Raw genomic sequence first — 13,697 nt, forward strand, 5'->3', positions numbered from 1 at the left:
CAGAGTGGCTTTCTCTGACCTGACCACTCATCTAATGCAGCCCTTTTTCTTTCTTCTTCCTCCTCTTCCTCCTTAATATATGCAAACTGAGGAAAAAGACCAGCTTTCAGAAGCAAATCTGGCCCCTACTACTGTGTTTTCCTGAAAGTAAGGCCTAACCGGAAAATAAGCCCTAGCATGATTTTTCAGGGTGACATCTCCTGAACATAAGCCCTAATGCGTCTTTTGGAGTCAACCTTAATACAAGACCCGGTCTTATTTTTGGGGTAACATGGTAACTCTGGCCCTAGACTTTTACAGCATGTGTGATAGAGGGTAAGTGTGTATATTTGGTTCGGCCAAGAAGTGGATGCCAAGATGGGATTAGACAGGAAAATGAGTCATTGGAGAAGAAAGCAGGAAAAGGTAACGAGAGTCTTCAGACCTTGATCAGGTCTGACACTTGTGGAAGGAGAAGGGAAGGGTGTAGGTAGGAAGACTCTAGGACTGCAGCGTAGTTCCAATATAGGTCCAGGTCATGAGAGGTCTTAAGAAAAAGTCTCCCACTGGAGGAGCCCCACATCTTGCCAGAATCAGCCAGCCTGAGCACTGCTGCTATACTCAGTCACTAGCTGAGAACAGTCCATGAGAAGCGTGGCCTTAGCCTGACCGCGGTAGTGCATCCGCAGCAGGAAGGTAACTGGGGTCTTCCATGAAATATACTCCCCAAGTCACGTCTGAACAAATATGTTCTCATGACCGACACAGCGCCTCTTGCCAGCAGCTTGGTTCTGGCTGCCTGCTTGCAGGTGCTTCATGAGGACCTACCTGCTCAGGTTAAGACCTGACTGATCAATCCTTCCGTTTGTCCAAACCAGAGGGCTCCGGGAAGATGTTACGGACTGAATGTTTGTGCCCTCACCCCCTAGTTTCATATATTGAACTCTTAATCCCCGACGTGTTGGTATTTATTAGGAGGTGGGGCCCTTGGAAGGTGATGAGCTCATGAGAGTGGAGCCCTCATGAATGTGATTAGTACCCTTATAAAGAGAGGCCAGAGAGCTAGCTGGCTCCTTTACCACCACGTGAAGATACAAGAAGGCTGCAACCCCGAAGAGGATTCTCACCAGCACTCAGCCATGCTAGCACCCTGATCTTGGACTTCCACGCTCCAGCAACGTGAGAAAGAAATGTCTGTTGTTTATAAGCCACCCAGTCTATGGTACTTTGTTATAGCAGCCCGAGTTGACTAAGACAGGGGGTGACTTCTGTGTGAGGAGGAGAGACAGCCCCTCCCCCATGCCAAACCCAAATCCAAACCCCAAACTCTGAACCTGGGCTTCAGGAAGGGTCTTGGTTGGGGAGGGGCTGTGACCTCTTGGTCCTTCCGTGTTTGCCAGGATCCTATACCTTTTAGAAAAGGGAGAAGTGTGACAAAGTAGTAAATGTTTTAACTTGTCTTTGTTTCATCTTTCTCTGAGGAAGCAGTTATGAGAGTCATTGAAAAGAGTCTCAAATGAAAATTATACTTTTTTACTTTTTTCCCCCATCAACTTATTTTGAAAAATTTCAAACCTACAGAAAAGTCAAAAGAATAATTTAACGTACCTTTTACCTAAATTCACCAATTATTAATATTTTGCCATGCTTTTGTTATCTGGACCAGTTTCTTTGTTTTAAGTATTTTTTCAGACATTCAATATTATATTCGTTTCAGGTATACAACATAGTGATCACACATTTATATAACTTACAAAGTGATCACCCAGATAAATCTAATACCCATCTGACACCATATATAGTTATTACCATATCATTGACTATATTCCTTATGCTATCTATACTTTATATCCCCTTGACTGTTTTGTAACTAACAATTTGTACTTTTTAAAAAACTTTTTATTGGGGAACAGTGTGTTTCTCCAGGGCCCATCAGCTCCAAGTCATTGTCCTTCAATCTAGTTGTGGAGGGCGCAGCTCAGCTCCAAGCCCAGTCACTGTTTTCAATCTTAGTTGCAGGGGGCGCAGCCCACCATCCCATGCGGCAATTGAACTGGCAACCTTGTTTTTGAGAGCTCGCTCTCTAACCAACTGAGCCATCTGGCCACCGAGGTTACACATTTTTGACGAGAATACTGCAGACGGAGGCCGAATGGCTCAGTTGGTTACAGCGTAAGCTCTCAACAACAAGGTTGCTGGTTCAATTCCCGCATGGGATGGTGGGCTGCACCCCCCTGCAACTAAAGACTGAAAACGGTGACTGGACTTGGAGCTGAGCTGCGCCCTCCACAACTAGATTGAAGGACAATGACTTGGAGCTGATGGCCCTGGAGAAACACACTGTTCCCCAAAAGAATTTATTAAAAAAATACTGCAGAGGTGATTCTTGTTCTTCACATCGGGAGGTATATGGTACCAGTCTGTCCCCCTACTGGCGAGGCTCATCTTGTACATCCCGTTACAGACTCGGGGTTAGCCATTTCTTCAAGTAGCCCCTGGTTCTTGACAATGAATGGTGTTTAGAAACCAAGAATTTGGTGCTAGATGTGCTCATTGCTACTGGGGTTTCAATGTCTCTTAGGCCCTTTTAGTGGGCAGAGCTTGGAAATCCACATTGTATTTGGTTTGTTTAAATCTTGACAATTCAAACTCAATACCACAAGGATCTTTCTCGCTTCCCCACATTGCATATTACTATCGTTTCCAACATTATCAATGTACCTATCGTTTGCTCTTACAATGCATATAAAATGCTTTCAGTTACAATGCAAATAGTATTATAAGAGACCTGCTGATTTCAACTATCTTCAGTTATTTTTGTCCTTAGAATATATTCCACTAAGGATGTACATTCTGTGTACTACCTTGTTTCCCCAAAAATAAGACCTAGCCGGACAATCAACTCTAATGTGTCTTTTGGAATAAAAATTAATATAAGACCCAGTATTATATATGATATATAATGACCCAGTCTTATATTACAGTAAAAGAAGACTGGGTCTTATATTGAGTTTTGTTCCAAAAGATGCATTAGAGCTGGTTGTTCGGCTAGGTCTTAGTTTCGGGGAAACACGGTATGTTGAAAATTTACTTAGTCTATTTTTTTCTCTGTGTGGTCAATGATACAAAGGTTCACTTGTTCTTGTTTATATTCAAATTCAGCATTTGCCCTATTCATCTATTTTTGTTTTTGGATCTTTAAACCATTAAAAATGATATAATTGGCATACACAGATTAAGTCTTGCCCCATCCCTGACCCCTCTAGCCTTTGCCATTGAGAGCTGGCATTTGCCATAGTGTCTTTCTCTTCCAGTTTTCCCAGTGAATAGGTCATTAGCAGATGGTAGAGATTAAAAAAAACCACAAATCTAGTTTGCAGGAACTTGCAAACTGTGTGTGAAGGGGCAGGCTCATTTCAGGATCCAATTTTTTTTTTTTAAAGTACACAACTTTTTTTTAAAGGAGGAAGCTACACACACTTAACCTAGTGCCTACTACCTGCTGGGCGTTGTGCTTGGTGCTCTACATACCATAGTCTCATTTAACCTTCAGAACTCTAAAAGCTAGGTATCGATGTTCATTGAAAAAAATGTTTATTGTGGAAATTTTTAAATGTACCCAAAAGTAGAGAAAAGTACAGTGCAAATAAACCCCCATGTGCCCATCATTTGCTTCAACAATTGCCAACTGATGATCAAACTTGCTTAGTCTATACCTCCTCCTTCCCCCTCTTCCTGGATGATTGCTGCAAATCCCAGCAACCTTATCATTTCATCCATAAATGTATCCATATTTCAGCATATAAAAGATAAGGACTCTACCAAAAAAAAGTTCAGTTTTCCTATTTACCTGGTTTTCACAAATATTTTTTATTCAAATCAGTCTAAAAGATCCATGTTTTCCATCTTGATATTTTTCTTAAGTCTCTTTTAGTCTATAGGTTCTCCCTCCATCTGTTTTCCCCCTTACAATGTATTGGAAGAAAGCAAGTCATGTGCTTTATAGAGCCTCTCTGACTTTTGTTGAATATCTATCCGGTGTCCTAACATGTTCATCTGTCCCCTGTATTTCCTGTAAATTGTAAATAGATCTAAGGTAACATTCTATTATTTCTTTGTATACCGGCTGGAAAACTGTTGTAAAGCATAACATTTCCTTTCATATAGGAAAGGCAAGGAAAATGCTTGATTCTGTCATTTGTCAGTTTCCAAATGATGAGGTTTCCCCCAACATCCCTCCAAAGGCAATCAGTAAGTTTGTTTTGTGTACCTTTACGAGCTCATGGATTTGAACGTATTTTGTGTTTATTTATAGTTATTGCAGTTATTCTCACTGATGCTCAAAGCAGCCCATATTTACCCAATGAGGACATCTCCACGTTGGCTGCCCAGTCTTTTTGACTCAGCCCTACCAGCTTATTGAATATCCGAACTCCCCTCTAACTTTCGCCCTCTTCAATCTGGAATCAACCATTTCTCGAAGGAATCTCATTTTAATGGGAAAAGGTATTTAGAAAACACAGCCTGGACATAGTGGTGCTCATTTCCATTGGTCATTGTTTCTAGGCCTTCTCAGTGGACAGAGCTATGAGATATATATATTTTAAAGTTTATTGGGGTGACAATTGTTAATAAAGTTGAAATATTTTTTAAGATAAAATTCATCATGAGTTCATACCCTGTTGCCCAGAAAATAAGACCTAGCTGGACAATCAGCTCTAATGCGTCTTTTGGAACAAATATTAATATAAGACCCGGTCTTATATATAATATATATATTATATTATTATAAGATCCAGTATTATATTATTATATGTTAAATATCTGGTCTTATGTTAAAATAAGACTGGGTATTATGTTAATTTTTGCTCCAAAAGACACATTAGAGCTGATTGTCTGGATAGGTGTTATTTTCAGGGAAACACGGTAGTAAATACCTTTTTTTTTCGCTCACTAGAGCACCAGTTTATTATAAAAGAATATGATTCCAGAACAGCCAGATGGAAGAGATGCAAAGGGCAAGGCATGAGGAAAGGGCCCGGAGCTTCTACATCCGCTCTGAAGGCACCACTTTCCTTGAATCTTCCCATGTTCACCAACCCAGAAGCTCCAATAATGATACTTCTAATTGAAGTTCAGGACCACATAATTTTTATCCAACCATCCCACTCCTACATTTGCATCTCCTTTCTCCCATGCTGAGAATCCCCGTTTCCAGCAATACCAAATATTTTTTGCTTTATCTCGCAACACAAAACAGATAACCTCAGTATAACAATGCTGACAAGACCATCAAGAATTACTGAAAACAATTTAGAATGTTTTTGCATTTTTCTCTCCTGAGAGTAGATCCACTAGGGATTATATATAATCAATTTATTGTTTTAAAGTTACTAGAAACAGTTCCTTTCTGTGTGGTCATGCTACCAACTGGATACATAGTTAGGTTTGTTTCATTCTGCCTTTTGATTTGTAGGCATCGCTTTAGGTTTATAATTATGTAAACTCTAAAGTCAAGTCTGTAAGGACATTCAGAGAAGTGTAGCTTTCATCCCTTTCCCTTGCAGCCTGTTCTTTCCCCAGAGGTAACCATTTTTAAAGAGGTGTTTATTCTTTCATTTTTAAAAAGCAGATCTATGTATATGCTTAACTCCCTATCCCCTTCTTAAATAGCAGGAAACCATGCATACTTTTCTTCTCCTTGTTTTTCTTTTAATGATATACTCTGAAGAACACTCTAAAGCAATTTAGAAAGCTGCTTTTCAATTCCTTGTACAGTTGCATAGTACCCCCCGTGTGAGCAGATCATTATTAATTCAACCAGGGCCTGGCTAATGGAGATTTGGGTGTTTTCAGTCTTGTGCTATTACAACTGTTTGGTTGATTTGACAAAAGAGGAAGAACAAGGTTAAAAGAGTAACGTGGCCAACTTCACAAAGATTAGGCAAACGTATTAAGATTAGATTTGGCTGGAGTACTAGAAAAATTCAAAGTAACAGTGGCTTCAACATAATTGTTTCTTTTTCTCAAAAATAAAAGGCGGGCAGGGCAGGTGGCTCTGTTGCACTAGGTCCTCAGGGACCCAGGCTCCTCTAAACACGTTGAGTGCTTGACTTCCATACTTCATGGTCCAGGGTGGCTGCTCTGGCAATAGCTGTCACAGCCACATTCCAGCCAGGAGAGAGAGAGAGGGGACAGGACAAAGACAAAGGGCATGTCCTTGATCTTTAGGGACCCCTTTAGAAGCTGAATGAACCACGCTCTGCTCTAGCTATAGTGAGCAGTATGAGTGAATCTATACAGTGACCCCTCCTATAGCCAGTGTGATCTCATTTACATGGTCTCTTCACAATGGAGTGAAGTGATCTACCTGCGCTCCCTTTATTCCCACTGTGGGGGTGGGGGTGCTTGTACACCAGTGGTATCTCGTCTCTACCCATAGGGAGTTCCATGACACACAAATTTCTCTAGGTCATGGTCATCTTATCTATACCCTGAGTCAGTCAGTTCTTTAGTTCTTCTTTATCCATGTTTTCAAACATCCTGATGACGCTTACAATAAATGTTCTTTCTAACTCTAAAAGCTCCTCCAACTGCATGAGCCACAACCTTAAAGGTCTCCTAAACCAAGCTCATTACTCTGCCTGCACCCCTTAAACCTGTGGCGTCCACCTGTTTTCTTGGCTGAATTCAAAGAACCTTCACCCAGGATGAAACCTCAGTTGGCCTTGGGCCCTCCCTTTGCCTCCAGCCCAAATACAAATACAAAGAGCTGAATATCTTGGAGTGAGTCTTTGCTTTAATTTGGGCTCTACTTGTTGTCTACATAGTAATTTAGCCTCACCTGGCCTCTTTTGCTTAAATCATTTTCGCAGATCTGTTTTACCGGTCTTCCTATTTGCTTTGTTTATTCCATCACTCCCACCTGCTACCTGAGGTGACTGCCTAAAAAACAAAAATTCAGCAAACTATAAACCGTGGTTTTCACTCCAGAGTGGAGGTGGGAGGAAAGGTTGGCTTGGGATGGCAACGAGCCTCTATTTTCAAATGCTTGAATTCATTTTTTGTTTTGTGATTTTTACAGTAAAAGTGTACTCTTTTTATAATAGGAAAACTCAATAGTTCAAAAACACTTGTTGGCTGCCTTTTGTGTTTTAGAATATATCCCAAACTTCATTTGGTTAACCCCCAAATCTTCCCCCAAAACGGCCTCCCTCTCTCATTCCACATACCAGGTTATCTGACAGTGCTGGATTTTCCCATTCCCAACTATGCCTGGCTTTTCCACCTGCCAGGCCATAGTTTGCTGACCCCTCCCCTCCACATACTTCAAGACCCCACTCAAGTACACTGTCACCACAGCCTCTTCCCTGACCCCAGAGTCCCCTTCCATCTACTCTGCCTTGGTGTACTCAGGGTACAATGCAGGTGTGGAAAGCACTCAATGCATTCTGAGCACAAATGAATTTGATACAAAAAATTAGACACTGCAACCACTGGGTTCAAGAGCAATCAGCTGAGGTTGTCATTCAGGCATCAGAATGCTGTTGCCATGACCACTACTGCTTCTCATCACCCACAAAGCTAAAGAACCAAAGTTGGAAGTCTGGTCTAGTCACTCCAACTGGCCAGGATGTTTCCCTGACCTGTCTTATCAGCAGCCACTAGAGCAAGAAGATGCCTCTACCTCACTCTGACTTCCAAACTGAACAGACACTCAGATTCCTAGCTGCAAGGGAATCTAGTAGTTTTCAGCTTTCTAGCCTCTGCAATGAAGGAAGGACATAAAAGGATGTGGCACAGAAATTAAGGGCCAACTGACAGTGACATGGATACTGCTGGAAAATAAAAGCAGTGGAGAAGCAAAGTGGTCAAAGGTACAGGCCTTGACTATTGGGTCAGGTAAGTTTGGACTTGACCTAAAAAGTAACACAAAAATAGGGGGTCTGGAAGGAGAGGTGACACAATGAAAACCTCGTTTCTGGAAAAGCACTCCTAAAGATAGGGTTGGCCATAATGGAGCTATTGCAGTCCGTCAAGGCCAAATGCAATGTGACAGCCTATTAGGGCTTCAAAGGAGATGGGGAAGGAAGATCAGGATCTGAGAGACATCACTATACACGTCCACAAATGGAGCTTTCAAGATGGCACTCCAAATTGTATCTTGAGTACAATTCCCCTGAAATCCTCCATCTGCTTTGGTTCATAGCGACTATGACCATCAACATCACTTTAAAGAAATGAGTGGCAATGTTTTAGGAATACATAGGATACAACGTACTTCGATATTCTCCTTTCCTCAACAGGTTTATTGCCTTTTAAGAAAATTTTTGTAAAATATAAATACAAAGGCAGAGAATTTACTTACAAAGTTAAAACACAGATTTCAAACATAAACACACAGTTCAGAAAATTTTAGTTTTATGTACATTTTCAAGCAACCTCAACATATTATGTTAGTTTTCAATATTTTACAGGGTACAGAAAAAAATAGCTCAAAGTCTTCTTTAAATAAGAGCATAAAATGTTTAAACATATAAACAATCCGGGTTGATGCGTGAAAACTAATTTCACAGCTTTAAATTAGGATATAAAAGTTTCATACAATTAGTTGTTGTGTGTGGATATGGTTTGAATTTATATTACACGCTACTGGATTACATCCAATAGCATTTACCTGGCCAGAGCAGGTACTCTGTAAACAAAACATAAAGTTACAACGTCGCCAAGTGCCTTCACCGAATTCACTCCCCGAAACCAACCACACAGTTCCGACCGACCACACTCTAAATAGTTACGGTCTCTGTCATCAGAGCTTTGTATGAAATTAAGTCAAAGTGTGGAGCTCCTTTTCCTCATTTTTTTCCTTAAAAAAAGAAAAGAAACAAATATTCCAAGTAAAAACAAACATATCCCGAAGCGTGTGTGCACTGAAAAGTAAAGAAACATTATAACAATTTCGTAAAAACTGACTTAAAAGTTTAAAAAGAAAAAAAAACAAAAACATGTTTCTAAGTCCTTCCGACTGGAGTCATTTCTCTTATATAAAGAAGAGATATTTTCATATGTAATAGTGTCCTTTCTTTACAGAAATAGCCGTATTATGACACATATGCACAAGGATTAACAGTATAACACACTATACATGGTGGGCCTGGTGAGCTCACCAGTAGTCGTCGGTGACCACGTCACTGGGGTGTAGCCACTCCACGGTCGAGCCCAGCAGAGTCTGAAGCTCACTAGTGAACTCTACCAGATCCAAAAGCTCCTTGCTTTCAGGGTTAAAGGCTTCCAGGTCTTTGGAGCAAGAGAACAAGAGACTTGCTGAAACTTGCCGGTAAAACTCCGCCTCTGCAATGGTGACAATTTCCACATTTGGGAAATTGCAGCGGAATATACGGGAGGACATTTTCAATTTCTTAAGCACATCTGAAAGCAACAGCCAGTTTCGAGGCCTACAAAAGATAAAAGGAAAGTGGTTCAAGTTTCTGGGAAAATTAAAAGTGCTCCTGACTATTAAATTCCACTCCAACAAGCTGTCCCCGGCTGAAACAAGGGCCATTTACTTCTGCTTTGACACGCCTCCCCCCACCATTTCTCACCATACCTAGAGCAATCTGCTTCTAGCGGTGGGAACTGTGGACTCATCTGGACTTATTAAGAAACCATCCACCTAGGGAGGACCAACCACCTTAGCCAGAAGCAGAAGTAACACCTCTGAACGAGACACATTACAGGCTGCCCTCAGTGCTGCTGGTGCTGACGGAAACCGACAGGTAATGACTTGCCCACTCGGCTCGAGCCACCCCTCTCCAAGTGAGTGCCCCACTCTAGTCACTGGGGAAAGCCAGTCTGCAGCCCAGCCAGTCATCACAATCACCTCTTTTATCTCTTTTCTTCTCCGCAGCTCACTAATAGAGGATTATAAACACAGAAGGCTAGCTGGCTCTTTTCCTTTCCCACACCTCCACCCCAAGCCCTCAATGATTTTGACAAGGCATTACATTCCTGACATACACCCTTGCCACACTCGACGGTGTCTATCACTAATAAAATGTCACAGTGACGACACCCACGTTTATAGCCTCAGAGCCCAAGGAGGATGTTACTCATTAAGCGCTGTGGTCAACACAGCACAACCCGGTCTCCTGACATGTACACCTCAAGGCCTTGGTCACAGGGGCGCAGTGGCCCAACCATGGAGCCAGACTGGATCTAACCAAATCTGACAACACAGAAGATTCCAGGTGCCATGTAATGCTTTTCTTAATCTTCTACGAGAAGGGGTTATACTATCAATATAGTCCAACAGACCTCAAGTGCCTTGGAAGGCTCCTGTGGTGGCCTGTGGGGAAGAGGCTCCTAGGAAGGACCCCTTCCCAAAGATGTTAGTGACTGAAGGATCCAAGCTGCGAACTCTTTACACCTTTTCTGGAAAAGATCCACTGCATTCCATGGACACACAGGCATTCATTCACCCGCCCATCCTCATCTACTTCAAGGGATTTCTAACTTCTGCCACCCCAAGAGCAGCTGACTTAGTTCTCAACCACATGACAGCCAAACTCACCCCTGAGCAACGGACACTTGGATGTTGTAACATGGTAAGAGAGGGGTTTCTGAAAATTCAAATTCAAACACATCGCTGTATGCCTCATCGTCGTCATCCTGGTCCTCTGGCCCTGGGGGGTTTGCTAACACATCATATCCGCTTTCATCATCTGGTTCTAATGGAAGGCAAACAAGGAAGAGAGAAAGGAATCAGTAAGCCACAGCAAGACGTTAGCTGTTGTCAAAAAAGGACCCTTGGGTTGGCCCGGTGGCTCAGGCGTTTGGAGCTCCTCCATGCTCCTAGCTCCGAAGGCTGCCGGTTCGATTCCCACATGGGCCAGTGGGCTCTCCGAGTCCCGCAAGGGATGGTGGGCTTCGCCCCCTGCAACTAAGATTGAACACGGCACCTTGAGCTGAGCTGCCGCTGAGCTCCCAGATGGCTCAGTTGGTTGGAGCACGGGCTCTCAACCACAAGGTTGCCGGTTCGACTCCCGCAAGGGATGGTGGGCTGTGCCCCCTGCAACTAGCAACAGAAACTGGACCTGGAGCTGAGCTGCGCCCTCCACAACTAAGACTGAAAGGACAACAACTTGACTTGGAAAAAAAGTCCTGGAAGTACACACTGTTCCCCAATAAAGTCCTGTTCCCCCGCCCCCAAAAATCTTGAAAAGGACCCTTTAAAGATTCTTGCCCAACTGAGCCCCACTTCCAGAGCCACCACCCGCCATGCCTCACCCACACCAGGGAGATACATTCTATAACATATTCTGTAACTCATTCACTTCCCCTTCAACTAAAAGAGCAATGGTGCTCACCACACACGGAACTGCCGTAGAACTCCCAGAAGCCACCGGAGTCATCGTCACTGCGACCCTGTAGGTCATTTAAGTAATCTAGAAAGACAAAAACAAAATAAAACCTGCTAGTGAGAATCTAATGCTGGCAGAGTTAGGGGGCATCTCACTTCCTGTTCACCCCATGACACTCCCTTTGTGCATTTTCCAACACCATTCTCTGCCATATCTGACCAAAACCTACATAGCTGTTCGCCTGCCCTCTTGATGGAGGAACCACCCTAGCCCACCAAAACAAAATCTAGACTGGCAAACTATGAGTCTTTTCAGTCCTCACAGGCAAAAAAAAGTATGGATCTCTTCTTTGATAGACTAACTTTACGCTGCTTTTCCCAGTCAGTGGAACTTAAGGTAAACAAGAGTGGGCCCAGTGAGTTGTGGCATTCTTTGGCTGGGAAGTGTGCGAAGTCACCATCTAGATGTTTGAATAAGACTGTTTCTTGAACTTTGTCATACCTGTTAAAAACTTTTCCATAAGTTCGCTGTGGGTCATTTTCATGATGGTTCTACCTGAGTATGTAGCCAAAGTAGGGTCAGCACCATAGGAGAGGAGCAAGCGGACAATTTCCAAGTGATCGTTCTCGACAGCATCGTGGAGAGGCCTAGGAGACACACACAGAGGGATTCAACTTGTGCACAAAATGCTTACGTCTAACAATAGGCAGAATTAGGCATGTGCATGCCAAGCCGCCTAGGAGTAATGTTTCACTGAGGAGGCAGGTACGGTCACTGTCATTCCAGATAGGGAAACTGAGGCAGTGAATCGCCCAAGGTCAAGCAACACCTAAGTGTTTACTATTTCAGGCCTAATTCTCAAGTGCATATTTATCTTAATCCAGGGCCTACAGAGGAACACAAGCCAAAATGAAATCGTTTTCAATGAACTGGAGTAGGTAAGATAACTTACAAGGGGAAAACCCCCACCATTATGGAAGCCAATTAAAAAAAAAAAAAAAAAAAGCGCCTACTCCATTTTAAAAAGAAACTAGGTGCGAAGTGGGGCCGCTCCTGAAAGCCAGACCCCAGTGCTTAGAGATCAATGATCAACCCTCTGGACCAGAACCACAGTGTTACTAATGGTATGACTGTCAGGTAAGGCCTAACATCCCGCCTCCTGGTAGCACCCCACCCACACAACCCGGAAGACATCTGGCTAACTCAGACCCAGCCTCTGATCCGCAAACCGAGGTCAAGGACAGGGTGGGGCCAGGCCCAGGGGATGTGGGTGGGCAAGGCAGGCCCTACCAAGTCAGCTGCAGTTGGTCCTGTTGGCTCCCATATATTTTAAATACTGTGACTTAATAGATGCTGGTGAGGAGTCCAGGGTCTTAAAAGGCAACATCCTCAATTATTCAGGCAGGCTCAACATTTTCAGGGACTTCTGTCCCTGGGAGCATTGCAAATGTTTAAAGTTCTGTCTAAATTTGCCAGAAAGGTCTGGTCGATTCCATTTTAGAGGACTCCACCATCAATGTGCTTTCATGTCACTCTGTTCTTCCTTCTGGGGTTTCCCACATACCCAGAGAACCACTACCTGTCAGCAGGGTGAGGCTGACAGCCAAGACCCACCACTGACCTGGTTCCATCTTGGGCACTGCAGTTGACGTCAGCGCCATATTCAAGAAGGTGTCGTACGATGTTCAGCCACCCCCTAGCACAAGCTTCATGCAGAGCACAGTATCCGGCGTTGTCTCGATGGTTCACGTCACAAATCTTATTCTCCAGGCAGTACAAGACCACCTCCTGTGGGCAGGGGATGAGAGGGATGCCATCAGACTACCACACAATGAACCTTTTAAGGGTGACCACTCCATAGCGCCTTCCGAAGACCTACATCCTTGGGCCTGAGAGCGCACTATGGCACAGGCAGGTGGTGGATGTCTTGGTGAGAGGGCAAGAGCATGTGTGAGTGGCTTGTTGATGGAGACAGTGTCATCTGGGCTCCACAAGCTGGTGACTATATGTGAAACCTGGCTCTGCTGCCCCAGCAGTCTGGCCCTGGGTCAGTTACCCTTGAACTTCTCCAAGTGTCCATTTTCTTCTTCTGTGAGACTGGAGAATAACAGAAGCTCTATAAGGTGGCTGAGCGGATGCAAATTAGATAGAAAAGCCCTCAGCCCAGAGCCGGGCATGGCCAGCACAGAGGTGTCCGGCTGCTAACATCTTAGATAACACAGACAAGTACAGAGAACATTCTCACTCGATGGGTCCATTCAGCAGGTGGTAGTGGATGACAACGTGAGTTTAGATACAAGTATGGATGACTGATGCATAAGGAGAGATTAAATCAGCTGGAGAACATTCCTGAACTTA

At 43.4% G+C, this 13,697-nt stretch overlaps 1 protein-coding gene across 11 annotated transcripts in view; it reads right to left on the reverse strand.

Moving 5' to 3' along the window:
• Window positions 1–8,267: 8,267 nt before the first annotated feature.
• BCOR (BCL6 corepressor) overlaps window positions 8,268–13,697 on the reverse strand; it is a 113,620-nt gene continuing 108,190 nt past the window's right edge. For all 11 annotated transcript variants that reach the window (XM_019747884.2, XM_074323206.1, XM_019747886.2 and 8 more), the window contains 5 exons: window positions 12,961–13,127; window positions 11,841–11,986; window positions 11,346–11,423; window positions 10,550–10,706; window positions 8,268–9,434 (listed from right to left, as the gene is read on the reverse strand). In XM_019747884.2, coding sequence (XP_019603443.1) covers window positions 9,143–9,434; window positions 10,550–10,706; window positions 11,346–11,423; window positions 11,841–11,986; window positions 12,961–13,127 — 840 coding nt within the window. In that variant the 3' untranslated portion in view covers window positions 8,268–9,142. The remainder of the gene's footprint in view (window positions 9,435–10,549; window positions 10,707–11,345; window positions 11,424–11,840; window positions 11,987–12,960; window positions 13,128–13,697) is intronic.

Source organism: Rhinolophus sinicus, chromosome X, assembly GCF_036562045.2.
Source record: "Rhinolophus sinicus isolate RSC01 chromosome X, ASM3656204v1, whole genome shotgun sequence".
NCBI classification, from domain to species: domain Eukaryota; kingdom Metazoa; phylum Chordata; class Mammalia; order Chiroptera; family Rhinolophidae; genus Rhinolophus; species Rhinolophus sinicus.